This window comes from Gordionus sp. m RMFG-2023, chromosome 4 (genome assembly GCF_954871325.1).
Source record: "Gordionus sp. m RMFG-2023 chromosome 4, tfGorSpeb1-WG-v2, whole genome shotgun sequence".
Classification (NCBI taxonomy): domain Eukaryota; kingdom Metazoa; phylum Nematomorpha; class Gordioida; order Chordodea; family Parachordodidae; genus Gordionus; species Gordionus sp. m RMFG-2023.
In genome coordinates this window covers 1,392,027-1,418,191 of record NC_088778.1, presented here as the reverse complement: position 1 = coordinate 1,418,191, position 26,165 = coordinate 1,392,027, and the positions used below count along the sequence as shown (strand labels likewise).

The 26,165-nt window shown below is 29.8% G+C and overlaps 2 protein-coding genes across 2 annotated transcripts; one reads left to right on the top strand and one right to left on the bottom strand.

Annotated features, from left to right (window-relative positions):
* Window positions 1-753: 753 nt before the first annotated feature.
* Window positions 754-2,064, top strand: LOC135928147 (zinc finger BED domain-containing protein 4-like). Its single transcript, XM_065464512.1, has one exon. It carries the CDS (start codon window positions 754-756, stop codon window positions 2,062-2,064), a length of 1,311 nt encoding a protein of 436 aa, XP_065320584.1.
* A 15,694-nt stretch (window positions 2,065-17,758) lies between these two features.
* On the bottom strand, window positions 17,759-24,692 carry LOC135928141 (glycoprotein-N-acetylgalactosamine 3-beta-galactosyltransferase 1-like). The gene is made up of 2 exons (XM_065464505.1): window positions 24,592-24,692; window positions 17,759-18,510 (listed from the first exon to the last, which is right to left on the bottom strand). Exons 1-2 carry the CDS (start codon window positions 24,599-24,601, stop codon window positions 17,759-17,761), a joined length of 762 nt encoding a protein of 253 aa, XP_065320577.1. The 5' UTR covers window positions 24,602-24,692.
* Between the last annotated feature and the right edge of the window lie 1,473 nt (window positions 24,693-26,165).

The window sequence follows — 26,165 nt, the reverse complement described above, 5'->3', positions numbered from 1 at the left end:
CCCCCCATCCATATTGACATTTTCTTGGGACGAATTGGATAGAATAGAACATAATTCCGAAATTTCGTAAATATAATTTGGCAACGCTGGGACGCGATGGGTTATAAGTGTCTCTACGTGAACGGAGTGCGGGAGATGTTAGGGAAGAATTTGGTCCAAATATCATTAGTTCTGAGCTCCCAGAGGGTTAGAAGTAGAGTGAGAAATCGCGACTGTAAAAAAAGAAAAATTCTCGTGAAAAAGAGAATGTTCTTAGGAGATCCTAAATCCGCGATAAATATAAATTTTTCAGGATTCGAGGAAACAGACATATGGCCTAGTTTTTTTTTTAAACTTTTCGCTTCTCCAGCGATTATCGTAATTTTCGGGAACATTCCGAGAATCCGGTGGATTGTTAGGAAACAATAAAAGTTCTGCAACACGCGAAACCAGGGGTTCGAACCGAACCGCAAAACCGGAATGAACCGTTATGATTTTCTGAACCGTAACCTTAGCCGAACCGTTATGAAGAAAATATTAAAAGAGCGAACCGAACCGTTATAAATATTTTGAACCGGTTTAAACCGGTTCAAAACGGTTTTAAAAATAATTAATTTTAAATTATTAACCTAAATTTAAAATTTTAATTTTCCTGAAGTATATCAAAAACTTAATTCGTTAAAATTAGATATAGCAACTAGATATGATAGGTCCATATTGGGGATCAATATTCAATTTATAAATAACGGAAAAATAAAATTAAGGACTCTATGCATGAAAGTGATTAAAGAACGACACACATCAGAATATCTTAAAAAAATTATTCTAGATGTTCTAAAAGAATATGAAATAAAAATTGAGCAGATTTACACAATAACCACCGATAATGCAGCAAATATGATTAAGTTAATTAAGCTATTAATACTACACGATGAAGAAGATGATGACCTTAACGATTATTTAATTAATGATGATTTAAATAATAATGATATAGATAATGACGATTTAAATAATAATGATATAATTCATGATGAAAATAAAGAACTTTTTAATATTGAAAATATTAATCTTGCACCAAATGCCAGATCCATATTAATAGGTATTAGATGTGCTTCACATACATTTCAATTAGCAATTAATGATTGCATTAAAAATTCAAATGAAATTGTCATTATAAATAAAGCAAGAAACATCTGCAAAAAAATAAGAAATCAGACAACAATGGCTATTCTCTCAAAATTAAATTTGAAAAAACCACTAATAGATTGTTGCACAAGATGGAACTCTATCTATTTAATGTTGGAGAGATTACTAGAGTTAAAAAGCTTTTGCCAAGAAATATCGCTCCAAAGCGATCGCGAAAAATGTTTATCAGAGAATGAATGGAAAATAATTAGTGACATATTAAAAGCTTTATATCCAACTTATGTTTTGACAAAATATTTACAAAGTGAACAATTGACAATGGGCGATTTTTATGCTGCGTGGATCAAATGTCTCATGCAAACGAGTAAAGTAGACACTCCATTTGCCAGACTTTTAGTTTCTACGATGAAAGCACGAGAAATAAATTTCAAAAATGAAGTTTTTTGCTCTGCTATTTATCTCGACCCTAGATATAATGTATTTTTAACTTTTGAAGAAAGAGAGATCGCCAGAAAACATCTTTGTAAAACTTGTAACTTGATACAAAATCTAAATAATCAGAATATTGAAATTCTAAATACTATGCCTACGTGTTCGTATTCGAAGGATAATTTAGATGATGATTTTGAAGATTTATTAAAGTCGCATGAAAGTCTTAATAAGAATAATTCTCAGGGCATCGAAAAGTATAATAAATGTATAGAAATAGAATATATAATTCGTTCATTTGATAATATAGAGAGATTAGAAAAAGATACTAATCTTTTGAATTATTGGGAAAATGTAAAGAATAGTATGCCAGAACTTTATAAGTTAGCTATAACTGTGCTAGCAGTTTCAGTTACGCAGGTCTCCGTAGAAAGAGCATTTTCAAGCCTTAAGTTTATACTCTCTGCCCAGAGAACTAAATTAAATCCTGAAATATTAAAAATATTTTAGTTATCCGTTCGAATTCTCTTTTTAAACCTAAATAGTATAGTATACATATTATTTTATTCATTATTGTATTTACGCATGTTTCTAATTTGTCTAATTTATATTTCCTAAATTTAATAAAAATATCTATTAGATTATCATGGATAAATTAAATAAGAAATTATAAACTAAAAAGATTTTTCTCTAAAATTAATATATACATGGTTAATGATTAATTTTTTTTTAAAATTAAATTTATAAAAACCGGAACAAACCGAAAAGAACCGTTATAAATTATAAACCGAACCGAACCGATATGATTTTTTTTTAAAAAACCGAAATGGAACAAAACCTTTATAAAATTTTAAACTAAAAACCGGAACGAACCGAACCGTTATACTAAACGGTTCGAAACCCTGCGCGAAACAATGTAGATGATTTTTAAATCCCCCCCCCCTAGAAACGAGTTATGTGTGCTGTGATTTGCCATTGTTTATTTAACAGATGTCTTACAAATTTATTGATCAAAATATCCGAAGGCAAAGCGCAATTTTTCAATATTTTAACCAAAACTGGACTATGTAAAGTGACAAGCATCCCACTTCAGCATGTCTACGCAGTTCCAATTACTTTTCCCCAAAAGTTAGTGCATTGTTCTGGTATAGTATGCTGGCTAAAATATGGCATTCTTGCTCTACATGGTTAGTGTTATTATAATCCTTGCTTGGAATAAAAGGTTCCCAGCTATTTTAGCTATGGTGAATTCCATATTAAATCAACAAAAAAAGTCGATTTTCAACCCGACCCCCATCAATTTTTCTTAAATTTTGTATACTGCTAGTATATACTATAACTAGGAAAAAATGAAATTTTAGCTTCCAACACTGTTTACCCGCTAAGATATGGCCGTTTAAAGCGCGGAAAAATGGTACATTTTTGACAAAATGCACCTCATTTATTTTCAAATATCTCGAGAAATAATTAAGTTAGAAAAATAATTTAAATTTTATTTTGTAGCTTAATAAAAGTTTTTTAAAATATGATGGACATTTTATTAATATCGAAAACCGGATGTGTAAAACCGGAAATAAATTTTTTTCTGTAGATAGATTTCACACTGCTTTATATTTGTACAAAATCCTAGACTGTGATGAACATGGGTTTAGGAGTTACCACTCTTTATATGGCTAAAATTGAACAAATTTAACATTAATATCATCATATTTTAATTTAATGAATAGTTATGAAATAATTTAAAAATTATGTCTAAGTGACAGGCCCTTACTTTTTTTATCTTTATAAAAAAATTTTGAGAGGTGGCTGGGATAATGAGCTGTTTAAAACTTTGGTTAAATTTTATCTCGAAATTAAAATTACTCGACAAAATAATTTTAAATATTTTATTTAGCATAAAATAATCTACCAAAATTGAAATTTCAACAATAAATTTTCCCCCATATATTCAAAATTAAAAGAAAGGCTTAATATATTATTTGACGAGAATTCTATAGATTATAAAACATTCAAACAATGGATAGCAGTTGATCGAACTACCCTCGACACAAAATCCGCTGATGAATTTGTAGATTATTTAATTGAATAATTATACAATTTAATTCCTCATTTATTATAGCTTCACGATAATCATTAATTCGAAACTTTTTAAAATTCAATTTAAATGTTGGCGAATTCTTAGTTATTGCAGACATTTCAGAAAACTATGCATTTGTAGTGCAGAACCATGCACAAGGATTTAATCAGACCAATAATCAAGCCACTATCAACTCTTTTATAATTTATTACCGTGAGAACAACGTAATTAAACATGTAAATTTAGTGGTTATATCAGATTGTTTAAAGCACAACGCATGTGCATTTTATTTATTTTAAAAATTGATCGTATTCTTGAAGGAAGGATTTAATAGAGTGGCTAAAATTTATTATTTTTCTGATGGAGCAGTAACCAATATAAAAGATTTCATTAATCTCTACAATCATGAAAATGATTTTGGGATAAAGGCTGAGTGACATTTTTTGAAACCGCACAAGGTAAAAGTCCATGCGACATTTTGGGGGCCGTTACTAAACGGTTAGCAGCTCGAGCAAGCTTGCAACGTCCATATGAACATCACATATTGACAACAATAGATTTATTTAACTATGCAAGAAATAATATCTATGGGGTAAATTATATATTTGTGAGCAATAATGAATATATGAACATAGAAAGTCATCTTGAAAGCAGATTTTTGAGAGCAAAAAGAATTTCTGGAACACAAAGTTCCTAGCTTTTATTCCCCTAGACGAAAACAAAAGTCATAATTTATTAAAATTCCTTGGATGATTATAATATACGATATATTTTAATTATAAATTTTTGATTGTATTATATGTAATGCAATTTGAGGCAAATAAAGTATAAATATGTTTAGAATTATTTTGTCAAGTAATTTCGAGACAAAATTTAACTAAAGTGTTAAACAAAGCTCATTATTTCAGCCACTTCTCAAAAATTTTGATAAAGATAAAAAAAAGTAAGGGCCTGTCATTTAGACATAATTTTTAAATTAACGTTACTTCATAATTATTCTTTAAATTAAAATATGATGATATTAATGTTAAATTTGTTCAATTTTAGGCATATAAAGAGTGATAACTCCTAAACCCATATTAATCCCAGTCTAGGATTTTGCACAAATATAAAGCAGTGTGATATCTATCTACAGAAAAAAAAATTTGAAAAAAAAATACCTTTTTTTTTCTATGGCCATTTCCGGTTTTCGATATTAATCAAATGTCTATCGTATTTATTTTTATGTCGTTTTAAAGAACTTTTATTAAGCTACAAAATAAAATTTAAATTATTTTTCTAACTTAATTATTTCTCGAGATATTTGAAATGAGGTGCATTTTGTCAAATATGCACCATTTTTCCGCGTTTTAAATGGCTATATCTTAGCGGGTAAACAGTGTTGGAAGGTAAAATTTCATTTTTTTTCTTAGTTATAGTATATACTACCAGTATACAAAATTTAAGAAAAATTGATGGGGGTCGGGTTGAAACCTTGGTTGATTTGATATGGAATTCACCCTATATAAATTGGATGTTTACCCCCCATTAGACCTGGAAAATAAATATGGAAGCCTAGATAGGAAATCACAAACTAAGGAAACCATTAAAATATTATTTTAAAAATGCTGATATTGAAATAGGTTATCTTAAAAAAAACGATACCTTTAACCTAGGGGAATTTTGTTGTAAAGATTGGTGGGAGGTTAGAAATAAGCCCTACATCTCACAATAATTACAGCGAAATTTGAAATAGACACTGAGGTCTCAGAGGATTGAAAGTGAAAAATGAAACCTATAAAAAGTAGAAATTGGAGAATTGGACAATCAGAATCGCAGTAGAACCTAAAAAAAAAATCCAGAACAAGAAGCTAAAAATCAAGTTCTTATCTCTGTTATATCTAAAGACCTTGTAAAAAAAATATAATCTCTCAGCCCTATGTGAGAGGGGGTGGGGAAGGGGGGGGGGGGGTTAAGAGAATGTTATTTATTATGCTAAAATGTTTTTTTAAAGCGATAATTTCAAGTCCTAACCTTTGGCCTCGATAGATTCTCCGCCAGGGACTTTGCGGAGTAAGATGGCGGCCTTTTTATGGCAAATTTTGCAATTATTGATATATTTCCGGATTGTTTTCTAGGGCAATTGCGCGCGTAAAATCGCTGTAGGGATCGGAGAGTGGCATCGCGCCCAGGGTGACCATTTTGGTCGTGATGAATCGTTAAGAGCGAATCCGGGCGTGATAAAATCAACACCGGAAGTTTCTTCTTTCGACACTTCAATTCGCCATTTTCCACGTAGAATAGGCCTTGGATTTTATGCTTAAACTGAGGCGGGACTCCATCCACGTAAACGCCCTTAGGAGTCCCTACGATGCGTTTGAACAATGCGTTCTCCGCATCATCTTTCGGGAATTTTACTTATAGGCATCAAATTTTTAGAAAGGAAAAAATTTGAAGAGAAAATTTATTTTATAAACAAACAATGGCGATTCATATGTGATATAAAATAAAATAATCATTTTTTAATGAAATTCCTTTTTACGCTAGGGTGTCATGGAAACCAATTGTTTTTGGTTAAACTTGTGCCTTTTGGCAATAATAATTTGACCACCGTAATTATTCCTTCTTATTTAATCAAATTTCTGTCAACATTGTATTATATATATATGGATTGATCAAAATGGTGTAAGACAGTGATAAGAAATGTTTTAATTATCTTGCTAAACACAAATTTAGGTCTAAAAGAGTTCAAAAACTACCACCCCCCCCCCATCAGATGACGATAGTGTCTTCCTAACCATCTACCACCTCCAATTTAAATGAAAATCTTGGGTGTTACCCCCATCCTACCCCATGGTTAGAAGTCTCTGAATCAAAACAAATATAGAAATTTCCAACCCTCATATAAAAGTATCGTTTCAAAACTTCACTTTATGATGTAAAATGCTACGACGAAAACTCCAATGGAACTTTTTTGCAGCGGAAGCTCTAACAAATCCATCCCCATCTTATTGCGAAATAAACAAGAACCAAATGTAATGATAAGTTTAAATTTGGTGAACGAATAATTTTACTTCGATGTCCCGGATCCATGTCAATCACTTATCCTCGACCAACTCCATTTATTTAAAAGTTTGGGGGGTTTCATTTATTTGTCTTTTTAAAAATAAAAAATGAGGCGGCCATTTTTAGATAAATATTTCTTGGCATTAAATAGCAATTATCAGGATACGATAATGCCAAACAAATGATTCTTCTAAATTATATTCTAGCAATTTTTATTGAAGCCAATTTAGGGTATATTGTGAAAAAAAATGGCGGGGGCGGAACAGGAAACGCTGGCATCCCCTTCCTTTAGAGTGGCAGTTCAAGCCCTCCCAAAAGAATACTGAATAATTAGGTATGTAAATAATAAAAAACATAAAAAACAAATAAAACTGTTTTTTTCAAACGTAGAAAAAAGCAAAAAAAACTTAAGTCTCTTCCAAGAGGATGAAGAAGAAAGGAAAAATGTCCGAAATTGGGAATCAAACCCGTCACCTTTTGTGCTTCTAACGGAAGTTAAAAATCTCGGCCTCTGAACTACCGAGGTATCTTTTTATAAAAAATTATTTTATTGTTCCTATTCAATTTCTCAGGTTTTCTTTTCCCGCTAAGACGTTATAAAATATTAAAACAACCATCGAATTCCTTTTTACAATTTACTAATATATTCTCAATAAATTTTTACCGCTCACGCATTCATCGCGATCCTCGGGCTCAACGGGTCGGAGCGACATGTCGTTATGGGCGGATTTCTTTTTCTTCAGCGTATTAATGTAATTATTAAGTTGGGATATCGTGACAACGGGAGCGTCGCCCATTTTTTTCATGATCAAGGCGGGTTTCTTAACTCCGCCACGATACAGTTCGCTGATCCTATTTTTGATATCCGGATGAATTCCGCTCACGGTTCTATCGTGCGTGTGTTCATTGCACTCATACAATTTAATATTAGCCGCGTCGTGTTCGTAGAGCGAGTAAATTCTAGCCGGGCATTTCCCGCCGCGTAGGTAACTACATTTGAAGTACCTTTTTCTGCCTTCTTCCGTTCTAGTTTCGCGCGTCAAAGTCCACTTATAGCCGCCGTGGTTCTTTATATCGTATTTTTCCCCTAAATCCTTAACGAATTCGTATAGAAGTCCTTTCTTCCTGGTTCTCTTAACCGAAGAGGATTCTATCGCGGCAGCTTCATCTTCTGACTCGGTGCTCGAATATGGGGGAGGCCGATACATAAATTTTGTATTCGATTAATCGCGATACTATTTCAATCCTTCTTTTTTAAAATGTTGTTTAGGAGGGGGTGATTTAATTTCAATATTAGTTTATTATAAACATTTATTTTACACCAAAAAACGTGTTATTTATTAAATCTTTTAAATTTTGTATTAGAAACATAAAAATATATTAGAATAAATAAAATATTTTAATATCAAAAATTATTGTTATCGTTCGAAAAAAAAATAATATTTTTATTATCTTTCTTACCTTTTATTTGCTAATAAGAATAAGATTATGAAAATAAAGAATAAATAAACTTTTCGATATCAAAAATCATTGTTTTAGTTCGAAAAAAATTTGCTTTTGTTTATCATCTCTCTTTTCTTGCCTTTGTGTAGAAAAAATTAATAAATTTCATATCAAATTTTAATTGAATATATAATAGTTTATTTTGTTTACTTCTTTTTTTTTGCCAATTACAATACACAATATTATACATTATACAAATCATAAATAAAAATAGAACAAATTTTATTTATTTAAAAAAAAAAAAAATAGTGATTTATATTTAAATCTATAGAAAAAAATGTTAAAATCCTTATCAAAATTTGGAGAGAGAAAGGTTCGAAATTAGTGTGGTTAAACAGCTCCAATTCGGGTCTGTTTTAAAAAAACGGTCTGCTTTAATTTAAACCGAGCTAACATTCAGTAAAGCCTCGGAGATTTCGCTCGTGACCGGAAGGAATATCCGTTCAATGTTATTGGCATCAGAACATTTGATAGGTATTTAAAACTGTAATTTTTCTTTAAAAAAAAATGTGTATATATAAAATTAATTTTAAAAACAATGCAGTTTTCTGGGAAAATCTTTTAGGTCATACCCTTTTAAAAGTTTTCATTAAACCTAGCTAGGTTAAAAAAAAATTGTATAATTACATGATCATATTAAACAACAAGTCCTTTTTTATGACTCAGTATTCAGGAATGGAAAATGAAGGAAATGCGTTCTCGGGCTCTGTGCGTTGAAGATATCCCCCACTCCTATAAAGTTTAATTCAAACGAAATAGGCAAAGGTCAGGAGGAGAAGGGGGGGGGGGGTGATCGACGGGTTTCCATCCTGTTATTTCAAAGTTTGAAAATTAACCCTAAAAAAATCCTATTTAGGATACGTTTGTAAAAATTCCTTGATAATATGTCAGAAAAAGATCTGTCTCTAGCCACGTGTTCATCAACATCTTTATGGCACTGTAGAAAGGATACTAACAGCAAAAGAAAATATTGGGGCTCATCAAACCCGATACTTGAAAAATTGTCGGGCCATATGGGATTAAAGGGGAATGTAGGGGAGGGGGTGACAAAATGAGCTTTACTCTAAATTAATTTAAATCTGAAATATGCTTTTATACATATTCAATTCCCCCCCCCCCCAGTTTTTATAAAATGACTCTTGTTTTTTTGTAGCGTTATTAAATGACTAACCTTTACCCAGCACCAAAACGGCTTAGTAGAGTTGGTATTCAAAAAGAAATTCGCACCAGTCTTCGAGTTAGCGATGTCAACTTTAGGCGTCAATTTTTTTTAGGCTAAAAGATTGACGTTAGCAACACTTAGTATCGTATGTTGATAAAACAAATCCATTGTTAGATCAACGGCTTTTAGCCATTCATACTCTCGTTCGTTTTGTAGAATCGGTAACGATCTTGCTTTAGGATGTCACGGTTCTGTAGGCAAAGTGTCTCGTTTCTTCTAATATCAAATTAGGAATTTTGTTTTGGGATATTCAATGACATCGTTTTTTTTTTGCTAGAAGATTTAGGAACTGAATTTATTAGATTCCAAGGCATTGATTGTGTTCAGGGAATACTGATCTAAAAATAACCCCAACAATATCAATATTTTATAAAAATTTGGTCAATTTTTTTTAATTTTAATTTGATAACCCATTCATTAGAACATTCGTGGGATTCAAGAGCGACGCTATAGTGCTGTTAGAAACCCCGATTTGGTTCGATTAGATTTTAGCTAAAATAATATCAGGTAAGCATCGAGGTTTGGCTTTCTGCCAGGCTATGAGCTAGAATCTTTGAAGTTTTATGTAATGTTATCTTGGTTATAATCGTAAACACTACCATTTAAGCATGAGATGGTCTTGATTCTTGATATGCTCAATAATTTTTCTGGTTTACCATAGGTGCGCAGAATTTAGTTTACATTTCATGATGACAGGAATGGTTGATCTTACAGTAGGTATATAGCATAGGATTTAGTATCTTATTTATTTTTTTTTAAATTTCAGGCTATAAACAAACTTATGAGGGCTTCCCAATATTTTATTAAAAAAGTGTAGGGAAATATATGTTTTTTTTAAAAAAAATCTTTTTAAATGGTTAAAGCTCTTCCTGGAGGATAAAAATGCTCAACAACTTTTAAATTATATTGATAATCAGCGGAAAAAAAAATAAAATTTTATCTTGGTCCATATCTGGAACATTTGCCATCATTCCGATGTTTGTTTTATTTTTTAAAAAGTAGATTTTTCTATATAATTTGAAAGGTTATAAAAAAGGATAATAAATGATGTCCTGATAATTTTTTTCCCTCGCTGTTTTTAAACGGTTGGGACCGGAAGCGACTGGACTGATATTTTAAACCGGTCATACCCGATTTTTTGTATCATGTCGTTTTTCGGTCGAAACCGAGGACAAACCCGATTTTCAAAGTATCCGGCCCCGTCTTATGACCTTCGACTTCACTAATAAATGAAATGATTCCCCAGACGGCTCTAGTAAACCCGCCCTGGAATCAGATCTATTATCAGGGATTGATTCAATCCGAACCCGAAAATAATTAAACCGGTGTAACCGTTGTTTGCTTAAAGCATCTGAATCTCATGTGATTGGATCCCTGACTATTATAATAAGATATAATTTCGTTATTTAATATAACAAAATCATTGTTTTTTATTGACAGATGTAAGTGTCATTAAACGAAAAGGGCTAACTCAAATTTTAGCCAGATAAATATTGCCTTAGCCTCGACTGTTCCTTCTATTAACAAAATCTTCAGGCATGCGCAGTATTTTTTTGGGTGAAGTATTGAGTTCGTTTAAGAAGCACTAGACAGATGACAACGTCTTAAAATAATGAATGGCAGGCTAACAAGAATTCTAACTGACTCGAAGCTATGGCGCAGATTCAAGAATAGTCACGGATACCCAGTGGCATTTATTTATAACGGATATTCGCTACAGCAAAAACGGTTCTATGTTTCGTAACGCGAATTATTAATTGAATGCTATACCATCCGGTATTCGAACCAATCATATTTAATTTATTATCACCCCCAAATAGATTATATATATGAAATAGTAACCTAACATTTTTATAAAAAATTAAAGAAAATAAATAATCCACCTCAAAAATTAATAATAAATAAAGATGTCTCGAAAGTTACACGTAAAAATTAGCCGTAAAAATCCACATATTGGTTTCCTTTCTCTCCTTCTTTTCTTTCGTTCGTTCTTGCTCTTTCCATTCTCGGTACTCTTATTTGTATGCTAAAATTCAAAAAAAAAATTTTTAATTTCCTAACATAAAATAAGTAATCATTTCGATCTAATTACACCAAGAAAGGGAATTTTCTCTGGTGAAGGTGCTGAATATCAGATGCAACATGAAATAAGATCTCACTCCTAAAATTTCTAGAAATCCTAACCGGATCTAAGAAAAGTACTGAACTAATTTACATGTGTTGTACCTTTTTTCGAAATGTTGTGTGATGACCATAGTTGGGTAATACACGATTTTTTGTGGCTAAGCCGAACCCGATTCATTTTGGTTAAAGTTCCATTTAAACCTATTTTGCCTGGCTAAGGCTAAACACTCGCCTATTTTGATTGGCTAAGCGGATTTTGAAATTTAAAGAAAACGCGCTCAAAAATTGACCTTAAAGTTTTGCCGCTAACATATCTACGCGATATATTTTAATCATGATTTGTATTTTATATGACCTTAAAAAGAAATAAAATAAAAAGTAATTTACTAAAATATTATAAAATAAAGATTTCTCTCATTCTAATTTTACATTTTGAAAGATGAGAGAATTGTCATAATCATCATTTCGAAACTTTTGCAGTGTTTAATAATGAAAATAAAAAAAAATTAATATTCTAAATCTGTTTAAATAAGTGTAAATTCAATGAAAACGTAGCACAAAAGGGTGACTCTTGTCATAATAGTCATTTTAAAACTTTTCCAGTGATTAATGAAAATAGGTTTAAAAAAAATCAATCATTTAAATCTGTTTTAGTGTAAATTCAATAATAATGTAATTCGCAAAGGGACAGTTGTCATATCAACCATTATAAAACTTTTCCAGTGTTTATTAATGAAAATAGGTAAAAAAATGAATATTTAAAAAGTTTTAGTATAAATTCAATAATAGTGTAATTCAGAATGGTGACAATTGTCATATTACTAATTTTAGAACTTTTCACGTATTTATCAATGAAAATATGTTAAAATGAATATTTTAAATCTGTTTTAGTGTAAATTCAATAAAAATGTAATTCACAAGTGGTGACAATTGTCATATCAGTCATTCTAAAACCTTTCCAGTGTTTATTACTGAAAATAGTAGTAAAAATGATTCTAAATCTGTTTATGCGCAAATTCGTTAAATGATGTAAATTAAGGGTCTCAATTGTCATATTCATTTAAAAACGTTTTCAATGTTTTTTAAATGAAAATAGGCAAAATTACATTTTTTTGAAAAAAATCTTTTATAGTGGAAATTCAATAATAATATAATTCAGGTTGACACTTGTCATAAACGTCATTTAATAGGCTATAAATAAAATATATATAACTCCAAAACAGGGCAAAGCTTACAAAAGTGCACGAAAATATATTTACATATTTTTAAATTTTTTATTTTAACTCTACTGTTGTTAAACGGTTCGATTCGAACCAATTTGTTTTCTAAAAAAAGGCTAACTCAATATTTTATCCAAAAAAAATATTACGCAAGTCTGAAGATTTTACTCATATATGGCACAAAGGTTTAGACATCTAAGCAAAAGCTCTAGGTTTAGGCAATCTTTTTCTGACTTGAGATAGCCGTCTTTTAATAATCGGCTCAAAAAGAGCCGTTTAACAACACTATTGCACCTCAAATCTTATAGAATAAGAAATAATTCAGTTAGAAAATAAAGAGAATCCTCAGAATATTTTTTAGAATAAGATTTTTTGTACAAATACTTTGAATTGAATCAAGTAATAAAATCCCAAACAAAATCCTCCATTAATCAGAACTATATAACTGCATTAATGACACTGTCTAAATCAAGTGATTTGGATTATAAGCAGACTATACTGACATATTTTACCCAATATTAAAATAGTGTACTGAATAATTTCTTTAATTTTAAAAGATAAATGTGACATTATTACAAAAAAATATCATCTAAATAATATTTGCAACAAAATAATATAAATATTTTCTAAAAGCTAAATTGTATTAGATAGAAATTTAGTGTATCAAATAATGAAAGCTATAATTTTTAAAAATATGTATTTGAGAGTCCCATTTATAAGGTAGGATTCATCCATCCATTTACCCATCAGCTGCTATAGAAATGGGGGTGTTGACTGAGCCCACCAAAAAAAATTGTCTTTCAAACTTGGTCTCCAAATTTATTTCTAATATTACTTATAAAAAAAAATAACTACAAAAATATACTTTTGGCTCCCTAAAAAACTTTTGAACACCACCATCTCACTTTCATCTAATGTTTTTCTGGCTTTGGGCTTGTTTAATTTAGCAGGACCCAGAATAATATGTGGGAACACATTTAAACTTCATTATAATATTTGAGGGTGGGGAGAAGGGATTAATTAGTAAAGTATGAATATCAAATAAGCCCATGTTTAAGAATATGTGAGATAAAACACCTAAAATAAAGGTATTAAAGTCTAGGAGCATCATGTTGTTAATAACAATTATAATAGGCTTAGGTATTGAATAAAATGTAGGTACATTGTTTGGCATGAGAATATCCTCAAAATGTAATCAATAAGCTTAATTGGGGGAAGGGGGGTATTCCATCATTGTTCAAGAGTTAGATGTAGCATTTTTATATAATATTATTTTAGCTAAAATTTTAGTTGGGTCATTTTAGAATATTTATTTTTTAAAAGAAATGATGGTGAAGGTCAAAAAGGAGGGATATATGTATGATAATGATAATACATTATATAAATTTCAAAGAAATATTCAGTTACATTTATATTTGGGATGAGAAATATACTTTTTGGTAATGTCAAAGTGGCTATTTCTGGATTTCTTTTTTTGAATCCAAAGAACCAATCCTCCCCAGCCATTTTGTTGTTAACCCAAGAATCGGGGCATTTTAAGGAAAACTTTTGAGTTATTTCATAAGCTAATATCCTTATCTATATTTAAAGTTAAAATACAGTTTTCTTTAACTAACCAAGATAACGAATATATAATTAAAATTTTGTTTCGATAATCTTCTAGGTTAATAAATAATTATATAAATTATTAAAAATATTTTCTTTAAAAAAAAAAGTGAATGACTTGTTTTGCACTCAATGCACTCTGTAATTCTGAACATTTCAATATATGATCCCGTAAAACAGACTCCTGTTTGTCGTTGAATATTTTCTTGCTAGCGTAATTACACTCCGGAAAATCATCAATACCTGCTTCCCTCTGCTGTGTCCATTTACTAAGATATCTCTTCAAAGTTGTCTTAGATACTTGAAATTTGTTAGCGGCCGAATTAACGCTCGTGTTATTATCGCGTTTATATATGGCAGCTTCTTTGATAGACTGATAACTGACTATTCGCTTAAAACTCCGTATACGATTGCGAACCATTATAATTTTATATGTAAAAAAATTTAATCGTGCTTTAAAGTGGAAGTTATCAGAAAATGAGATGATTGGCAATATTTATCGTCATATGTTTTAAAGTTTACGTTAATGTGAATGTGATTCAAAAATATATATGATTAAACAAATTTAAAAATTCATAGGGATAATTAGATAATCAAAAAATTTGAAACATATTAATATAAAAATAAATAATTAAAGGCTAATTTTTAAATTTTTCGATAGTATATCTAATTATTATCTATTACCCAACACTCAGTGGTGAAGCTACGGGGTTGGTTTTCGGGTTTGGACCCCTCCCAGAGCAAAAATTTTTTTTAGATTATACGTTCAAAAGACTTAAAAGTGACTTTATATCAAATAAATACCATTAATATTTATATTTGTCTGGTTTTGATGTTTGTGGAGGGATATTATTTTACTATTGAAATTATTCTGGATAGTATTAATATAAAGTCATTAAGAATAATCTACTAAATTATAATAATATATTATTGATGCATTTAAAAATATTTTTATTATATATTATCGAAGATATGGTTATTATTTGTAAGATAGGCGAAGCCACCCCCCCCCCCCCAGGCTTTTATATGTATGGACCCCCTCTAAGGAAAATTTCTAGCTACGCCACTGCCAACACTTAATATTTTTAATATATATTTGCCAAATTATGATAATTATATGACTAAAAATTTGGTACTATAAATTAAGATGTTCTGTCATTTTTATATCACAAAGATACCTAGACATCTTCTTAGAATGTTTAAAAAAAATAATGAGGTGTAAAATGAACAGAAACCATTTTTTGCTAATTTTTAAAAATGTTATTGTTTGGGTTTAGGGTATAATCTTATTGAGGGAACTTGGCATCAGTGGTTTAGAACCTCCTGCCACCCCCCCCCCACCCACTTATAAACTTTCATGCAGATATCAATACCTATCTGCGGCATATCAACCGCTATCATATGCTTCGATAAGAGATACTACTGTTAGATTTTCAAACAAGTCTATTTGGTTAATTTTTTGATTTTAATTGCCTACAAAATTTTTTAATTAAATTTTTTCGAATATTTTAAAAATTAGGGGAAATAATTGTTATATTTATATGTTATTCCATTTTTTATAATTAAGCGGTAATTTGAATATATGAACCAGAATTATTTTGTTATATAATTATTTTCGTTTTGAATATTCTTAATCTAGTTTTCGACGATTGTAATTTAATATTTAGAAATATTTAAATATTTAGTTTTAGAAATATATTATTATATGATGAACTTTAATTTACTTTCAATTTTTTTTTTGCATATTAAAAATTTATATAAATTCACGAATGATTTAGTAAATTTTTAGTGTAAATTGTTGAAATCTCTAGTGAATAAAGCCATATAATAAGCTCGGTAATTTGCCATGTAGCTTTTAGTAATTCTCCCTTAAATCCTTCGATAGATATATTACAATTATAAGGAATTATTACAATAATAATAAAATATCTTATAAGGGAAAATGTATTTCAAAATGAGACCCGTATTAAAAACATATAAAGATAAATAAATTTATATGAATATGAATAAAAATCGTCATTTGAGCTGATTCTATCATTTTTAAAATAAAGATCCAGGGTACCCTTTGATCTGGGGAAACTATTTTCTAATAAATCTTTGAAAAAAATGGGGGCCTTGGGGTCTTAAGAACACTGTTTCCTGTTGGAATAAATAAACTATTGGTAGAAAAATAAAAACGGCAGTTATAATCTGATTATTGTGTTTGGGTCATAGAATCAACGAGACGCCTCTTAAAGTGTAAAAAATAGTAATTATATTGCATAAAAAAATTTAGAACCCTTAAATCGATACAGTTTTGGAGTGTCATATACTTAGCCGAGATATTCAAAAATCGGATATGTTTATTCCAAAAAGATTCTATATTGTCATAATTTTAAAACAAGCGGCGTTACTAGGGAAAAACTTTTGATGACACCTGTCAACTTTTTTGAAGAACCGTTTAAAAAAATAACTCCGATTCTGAGCATCCTTTGATCCTCGGGCAAAATGAAAAGTCAAGTGAAGACCCTGGCTCATTAAATAATAATAAAAAAATAGTAAAGTAATTTTTGCAGTTTGAAATTTTTAGTAAATTTTAAGAATTATAAAAAACAAATTTATAATGAAATATATTGAAATTGTTTCTTAGATGACGCGAATAGGATTAATACAGTTTTCCCGTTCGTTTGGAGATAGTAATCATTTTATGAATTCAAATCTGGTTCTGCCTAATATTTTTCACATAAATTTTTAGATTCATCTTGCCCATTATTGCTCGTTCATACACAGTTGGGGAGATTTGGGAATTATTTTATTTTATTTATTTATTTATTTTTTATTAAATAATAATAGCAAGTTGTTTAATCGTATTGAATCGGAATACAGAATTTAGAAATAAAAGCCTCATATAAATTTCAAAGATCTGTAAAGATCATCATTTCAAGCCCGGTCTAGCTTCATTTCCGCTCCTGGACTTAACCACAGTTTCAACTAATAAAAAAAAAATTGATATGGAGAATCGTGGAGCTGAAAAATGAAGTCAAAAAAATTTGGAATTTTTTAAATCTATTGTAGCCAGTTAAAAATTTCTTTTATTTTAAAATCTCTGAAAAGAAAAGAAAAGAAAAGAAAAGAAAAGAAAAGAAAAGAAAAGAAAAGAAAAGAAAAGAAAAGAAAAGAAAAGAAAAGAAAAGAAAAGAAAAGAAAAGAAAAGAAAAGAAAAGAAAAGAAAAGAAAAGAAAAGAAAAGAAAAGAAAAGAAAAGAAAAGAAAAGAAAAGAAAAGAAAAAGAAAAGAAAAGAAAAGAAAAAAAAAGAAAAGAAAAGAAAAGAAAAGAAAAGAAAATAGAAGACAAATTTTACTTTATTATTTAGCCAAAATGAGATTTTATGTTTATTTACAATCATAATTTTTATTTCGACACTCGCATTTAATGAATACGAACTTTATACAATAAATAGTCCATTCCTAATATATCATCTCCCTCTATGTAATGAAAGCTAATGGGGTACTTGGAGCAGCAATTGACACCTTTCAAACTTTTGTCTACATCAAAGCGACCGTACCATTCAGTGTAAACTCCTTTTATGTGGTAACCCGGAGGGAATACCATGAACCGCTCTTTTCCTTCGTCATCGCGCGTATCGACTATCTCGCAACCCACTCTATTGAGGCAGCGGGCTATTTTCCAGTCTTCCCCGGCCCCGTCCGGGATGCAGGTTTCGCGGGACGAAGAATTCGTTAATTCGCCGTATAGCAAAAAGAGGCACTTATTGGTCAGGATATAGCCGCTCCCTCCGCTGGCATATTTGATTTTGTATTCCCGTTGGATGACAAATCGGTGACCGTAGAATTCGCTGGAATCGGGATTTTTGGTGTCGAGGAACTGTCTCAGATTTTCGACTATCACATAGGTGTCGTCGTCCACTTTGTAATAAAAGTCAAAATCGGGATAATTGTCGCGGATAAATATCCACGCGTTTTTGACCTTGCGCGCGTTCAGGCGTTTACTCTCCGCCTTGGCGAGGTCATCGTAAACTCCTATGGTCGGAAAATCGGGATCTTCGATCGTGCTCATGTATAAGGTCCTGTCGCACCTGGGACCCCACGTTTGTTTGATGTATATAGTTTTTTTTGGTAAATTTCTGGGGTTAGTTAGGATCCAGCATAGTATACGAGATTCTTGTGATTTTTGGGTAGATTAAAATAAATTAGAAAATAAGACAAAGAAAGAAAAGAAAGAAAATTAAATGAAAAGATAGATTTTTTTTAAAATAAAAAAAACATTTTAAGAGAAATAATTTAGTGGTTCTTGTAAAAAAAATAGTAAAAAAATAACCACCCTCACCCTCAACCCTGTCAATACTCAATCTGAAAGTAAAAACCCTTTAACTATAAAATTCCCTTCAAATTCTTTATTTAATAATATCACAAATTGATAATATAAAAATTAACATTCATATGAAAACAAGTAAACAATAATTCTCCAAATTACATTGTGAAATCTTCAAGATCAGTCCAAGTCATCCAATATATTTCGTGCAGTCTTGATCTCTTTGTTCTCCCACCATGTCATCCCGTAATCCCTACATCACACCTCCCTCCCCAAGGAAAATTAATTGTTCATGTCAGAATGACTGACATTTAGTATATTATATTAAATTTATTTCTTCTTTTTTCTAACTGCTACAACAGTTCTTACTCCTCGGGAAAGGTCAAAAAATTTCTAGAGCTCAAATGAGTTTCTTTACGAAGATAAATTTAGAGCACGGTCTATTTAACGGTACGCTGATATACACTGGAGTTTTAGGAAAACCAATAAAATTAAAAATATGAACTTTTGAAGGAATAGAAATTAATTACAAAAAAATACGAAAATAAAGAATGCAATGCCGAATTCAGGTTTAGAAATTTTAAACTCTATTTAGCGGAAATTTTGATATCAGGGAAGTTATTCTAAAAAGCGATTTTCTAAAAAAAAAAGGTCCGAACCCGCCCCGGGTTCATATTATCCAGGTTTCAATGGAATGCCCCATAAATTGGTCTCTGTTTGGTCTGCGGTCTCAAAATGCCCAACTAAACAACTCTTCGATTTCTGATCCCGGTCCTGAACCCTGGACAAAACGGCATAACTATTCACGCAAATATATAATGATTAGGATAACATGTTCCCTATAAGATTGACATCCATTAAGAGTTTTTTTAACCAATAGAGAATAGAATTAGATTAGATGTCTGCAATAGGTTAATTTATTTTAGCACTCCCGCTCAAAAAATAAACGCTGCTTAGCGGACCCCTGTTCCCAATGTTTAAAAATCATTTGATTAGTTTTAGTTTGGTTCTTTAATAATTTTTATTCCGCGCCAAAAAATTTTCTAGAAAACATTTGTTCATCCACCATTCCTTTTTAAAAGAAAAAAATATATGTATTTAGAGTATAGATCGAAACTCCGATGAATAAATATTATATTTTTTTATAAGATTGTAATCAGTGTTTGCTACCCGGACCATTCTGTTTCCGGTTTCAGAAATTTTGAAAAAAAAACTCTAGTTCCGGTTCTTAGAATTTGGCGCGGGTCGAAGGGATTCTGATTGGAATATTTAACAATTTTAAAAGCAGCAGCATAATAACCATTATCTTTCTTGGGTGTCTATTAGCAACCGGGCCTACCTGGGGGGAGGGTCGGGAGATTTTATATATACTCTAGAGACTATGTAAGCATGTCACTGAAGCTCGCGACATCTTTATTTCTAACCAATTCGATAATGTCAACTAAAGAAACATTTTCTTTATCATGACATATCCAATCATGGGAGCCGGAAATACAACCTGGAAACCCTATGGTTTAAAAAGGAAACTATAAACACCGGAAATCTATTATTTTTTTTTAAGATTTCCAAGAAGATGGATTCCATAACCAGTTGCCACAAAAGTGCTAAATAATTTATATAAAATGTTTTGAAAAACTTTTGTGTCATATCATTTTAGAAATGTTTTTGTAAAAAAAATATTTTGATCGCCTTTCAACATAGTGTCAGAACCAATGACATATAATAATACCTGGACTGACGATGCCATTCATTAAAAATGTGCATCAATGAAAACAGCTGTGCGCGCCATTTTGATTACCCATATCATTATTTAAAAATTATTAAACGTGAGGCCAATTCATTCCTATGTCTGACGCAAACTTTATTAAAAGAATTGCCTGAACATCGAGATAAGTAGTTCTTATGATGAGAATAATTACTATATGGGTTACCAAAATGGCGGACCCAGCTGATTTGCATTCAACGACGCATTCAAATGCGTTATTAATGAATGCATTGTCAGTCTAAGTATTATTATCATTATTATATGTCATTGGTCAGAACCGGAAGTAAAACCCTAGATGTCGTGTCAAATACAATAGCTAAACCCGGAAAAAACCTCCAATCAAGATTTTAGGGTAACCAAAACCACTTTTTTTTAAAAAATACAAAGAGTATAGACATGAGAATCCCTTAATTCCTGTTTAAAAAAAATCATTTATCTCTATTATATATTAAAAAATTATTATATTTTTGACCGTTTTGTTGTTTTTTGTTGTTTTTTGTTGTGTTTTTTTTAAAAGAAAACCTGGTTTTTTTGTAAGCAAGGCACCGAGGGAAGGAATATAATTCGAAAATGAGAAGGAAGAGTCGTGATGACTCTTAGCATGTAATCCAGTTTTGTTGGAGGTGTCCAGCTTAATTCTTCTCAAATGTGAATGAATGTGATCAAAACTAATTAAATATGCTATCAACAACGAAGCCACGATTATGGGAAATAAAATTTTTAACGATTGTTTGATTGATTTAAATTTGTAAAACATAACACATTATATATACCACTTATTCTCAAATAATAAAAATGTGTTTTTTATGTTTTTTTAAAAAAAAACACACAAACCCTGTAAATTAAATTTATTATAAAAAACAATATTTACACAGGAGTCGCCCTTTTTTTAGTTTTTTTTTTAAAAAAATAAATAAATTTATGATATGTAAAAAGAGGTTGAAACAAAAAAATTTGTTTTTTATTTCTTCAAAAAAACCGTGTCATCAAGAAGTATTTGTTTGTTTAATAATTCACCTAATTATGGTAAACGAAAAAAAAAAACATTTAAAAAAAACTAAAAAAAACTGTTTTTTTTAAATATCTAAATCATTTTTTTAAACTAGTATTAATTAAATTTTTCAAAAAAAAACCATCTCTAAAGTAAGTGGCATTTTTTGATCTGGCTAGGGTCAGCCTAAAATTATAATAGTAATAACTTAGAATAAAATTTATTCTGGGGAGAAGTAGATAGTCACGTGCCACCCAATCCACAACCCCCACTTAACATTTTTATCTCTTGAACACCAAGATCGAAATATTAATTTTTTTTTAGCATGTTTTGATAAATTTTTGAGCATATTTAACATCCTGATAATAATTTATAAAAATATCTATCATTAAGATAGATGACTTTGATGATTCTTGAATGATATCTTTGTTTGGATTGGTCTGGAAAATGAACCTTTCACATAAACTCAGTTAGCACTCAAAAACTATTATAGATACAGCTTTCAAAGGGTCGGGCTGCACATTTCTAAACCGCTTTAAGAAAAAGAATTGGGGAATCTCGCTTGATATCTCCTAGAAAACTTTAAAAATGTAATATCGAAAATTATTATTAGTAGAGATGTATTGGGAAGAACATATGTATTCAATGATCCCTAAAAATGGAGGAAATAGTTTGGATTGGACCGGAAAATGAACCTTTCACATAAACTCAGTTAGCACTCAAACACTATTATAGATACCACTTTCAAAGGATCGGGCTGCACATTTCTAAACCGCTTTAAAAAAAAGAATTGGGGAATCTGGCTTGATATCTCCTAGAAAACTTTAAAAGTGTAATATCGAAAATCATTATTAGTAGATGCTGGGGAAGAACATATGTATTCAATAATCCCTAAAAATGGAGGAAATATTTACTATTTAAATACAAGTGTTCACTTTTCTAAGCATCTATTAGTATTTATTTCAAATTTAGTTTAAATATTTTATAGGTGATATAAGCTAGATTTCCAATTTTTATTTTTTTATTCTTAGAGATTTGATAAAGAACCAAATTCCTGGTTGAACTAGTCTTGTTTGATGATAAAACATATTGGCACAATCTTAACAAAGAAATTTATAACCTGTGTTGAATTTTTTTTTTTATCGGGAGATTAATATATTTTACGCGTTCGGGAAAAGGTAAATTCCATATTATCATCATTTTCCGGGAAAAATTACTCTTTCGATACATTGTCGATACAATATCTGTACCAAAATTATCTTCAATGCGGATAATATGTTGTTAAAGTTGCGCGTTACATTTTTCAGTAGCGGCAAAAAAGCGATAGCGGTAGCTCGCTACTAATTTATATAAAATAAATATCAGAGACCTGCAGGCCCGGCCCTAAGCCCGGCCCGGGTCGGGTCGGGTCGGGTCGTATATTTAAAAACCGAATATTTTAAATAGCCATTGTTAGCTAAAATCAAAAATAAATAAAATATATTTTAAAAAATCCGGGTCAAAAAACCCGGGCCGGGTTGAAAATAATTTTTGAAAAAAATAATCCGCCGGACCGTACAAAAGTACCTCTGCAGGTCTCTAATAAGTATACATAAAAATTATTAAAATATGTTTATATTATAATAATTAATTCTAAAATCATAATCTTTTTACATAATTTTAATTTTAAAAAAGTTTATATTTAAAAAATATGCATTATAAATACCTACAGTTTTCAAAAATAATTTAAAATGTCGACTATAGGAAATAAAACATTATAGTTTTTTTTTTGTATAAAACTTAAAAGTATTAAAATTTAAGGAGGCTTTTAATGGCATAAATGTTAATTTTTTTTGGTCATCTACCGGTATCAAACCCGGACCGGTTTCAAAAGCGAATATTTTTCGGTTACCCTATTGCAATTCTTTTTAAATTCTATAATAAAAATATGGAATATAATCCAAATTGGGTATTTTATACAGAAATTCTAATTCAGTAGTCGACTCAAGTTCATACATCGTCCTCTAGTCGACTCAAGTTTGTAGAACTATTCGTCCTCTAGTCGACTCAAGTTCGTATAAATATTCGTCCTCTAGTCGACTCAAGTTCGTAGAACTATTCGTCCTCTAGTCGACTCAAGTTCGTAGAACTATTCGTCCTCTAGTCGACTCAAGTTCGTAGAACTATTCGTCCTCTAGTCGACTCAAGTTCGTAGAACTATTCGTCATCTAGTCGACTCAAGTTCGTAGAACTATTCGTCCTCTAGTCAACTTAATATCATAGAACTATTCATATCATACTCTAGTCCAAGTTTATAGAACTATTCGTCCTCCAGTCGACTCAATTTTATAGACTCGAGTTAACGACTTGAGTTGGTCGACTTATTCTACTAACGATTAGAGACTCTGAGTTCTAAGTCGGGTGATCTGGACTTTTTACAACACTATATAGAAATAGTAATTAATATTTTTTAGTCAAGATACAGTAAATATTATTTAATGTATAATATACTTGATTTTTGGTGGAAAACAATAGAAGATTCTTTATTATATGAAATTCAAAAACAGAGGCTTGTTTTTTATCTATATAATGGCCATAACCAATTTTAAGAAAGAGAATATAAGAAAGAAAGAAAGAAAGAAAGAAAGAAAGAAAGAAAGAAAGAAAGAAAGAAAGAAAGAAAGAAAGAAAGAAAGAAAGAAAGAAAGAAAAGAAAGAAAGAAAGAAAGAAAGAAAGAAAGAAAGAAAGAAAGAAAGAAAGAAAGAAAGAAAGAAAGAAAGAAAGAAAGAAAGAAAGAAAGAAAGAAAGAAAGAAAGAAAGAAAGAAACTGTTTTCCCTATATGTTATTGATTGAGTTTTATTAATTTACTAATATATTTATATCAAAATTTATACGTTTTTAATGTTTTTTGTAATAATTCATGTGATTAACAATAAAAAATGTTTAATTCCTTAATTATTTACACATTTTTCATTTTTGGTTCCTATCAATATTGATTATAGGAATGTCATTTTTTTATATTAAATATATGCTTATTAGATAATCATTTTTAAAAATAAAATTTATAATAAAATTCAGTTTTTTTCTGTAGTATTAATAGGACATATAAGAGTAGTATTTCTTCTTTCTTTCTTATAGAAAAATTATAAAACAGTATAAAATTTATACACAAGAATTGATAATAAAAGATTACCATTGACCATATATTTTGATGAGGTATTATTTTTTATCTGTATAGAAAAGAACGACTATAGATAGCATGATATTTTTATGATTTAAATAAATTTATTCCATATTTTTCCCCAAACCATTTTGTCGTGCTGAACAATGTATATCATTCATGGATATGAACAAGTTTAATCGTATGATACAATAAATTATTTATTTTAATATTGAATTTTTTATAAAAAAAAATACTTAAATATTACAAATCTAAAATTTAATGAAAAAATAGCCGTCGGATGGCGTTAAAATATTTTTAAAAAGTTATTTTTATTTATTTTTTAACTTCAATGATCAAATGAATGAATGAAAATAAATTTCACAAATAATCCAAATTATCATATTCAAATGAGTTAAAGAAAACTGAAGGAAATATTCAGATTAGATAAAGTGACTTTTTTTTTTATTATGAATTTGCGAACTTAATTTTTAATCTTTTAATTTTAATTTTTTTTAATTATTATTTTAATTTTTTTTTATTTTAGTTATGATTATGTAATTACAAATTTATATTAATTAATAAAATTTATACTATACTACTTATTTGTATTCTCGTTAATTCTCAACTACAACATTTGTAACCGAAACGTTATGCTCTATGGACATATGCAGTCTAACTAACTTTCCATTATGTGACAAACTCATGGCTATAATATACCGATTGTTTAACTGTTGTCATCGTTCCAGCATGTCATATCGCTACGACATGTTAAATTAAAAAAAATTACTACACATGGTTCACTATATTTATCGTATCAATAAAAAAAACAATATATAGTATGATATTTTTTCAAATTTTAAATAAATTTATATATATATATATATATATATATCTATTTCTAAAAGATTCTTATCGTTTTAAAGCTAACCATTTTTTCGTGCCAAACAATATACCCTTTTTGGTCCCTGATTCTGATTTCTTAAGGATCCTACCGAGTCCGACCCGGCCCGGCCCGGCCGGAACTTTTTTTAAGGCTAACCATTTTGTCGGGCTGAACCATATGTTTCTTTTTCTTTTTTGATACCTGATGATTATTTTGTATAACTCAAAAAAAAAAGTATCTTATTAGTAAACGATTTTTTTTGTTTTAAGCAGTGGTATAAACTTTTTCCATTTTAGATAATGACGGGTTGAGGCGATCGTGTGATATATTAAGTTAAACTTTGATATTATATGTTAATTGGATATATTACTTTGAGATTATGTAAATTGGATGGATATATTATACGTTATTTAAATGTATACATATTATTTGAGAGTAAAACACATATATTTATCATATAAGTTTAATATCTTAATTAAAACATCTTAGTAAATTTTTTTTTATTATAAGTCGATATTCTACAGGCTAATCCCCCCCTCCCCCCCATATCGACGACTTTCGAAGCATCATCATCTCCCAATACAGACGACTATCGAAGCATTATCGTCCCAAATACCGACTAATAGAGTGACATACAATTCTGAGGGCAAGATCTTCCCCGCTTGTCAATAGTATACATTATTTTTATTATTTAAATCAAATTATGTATCTTTTCTTAAGG

What these genes read in the sequence shown, in the direction of transcription:
- LOC135928147 (XM_065464512.1), top strand. Translation starts at nt 754, where the DNA reads ATGAAAGTGATTAAAGAACGACACACATCAGAATATCTTAAAAAAATT.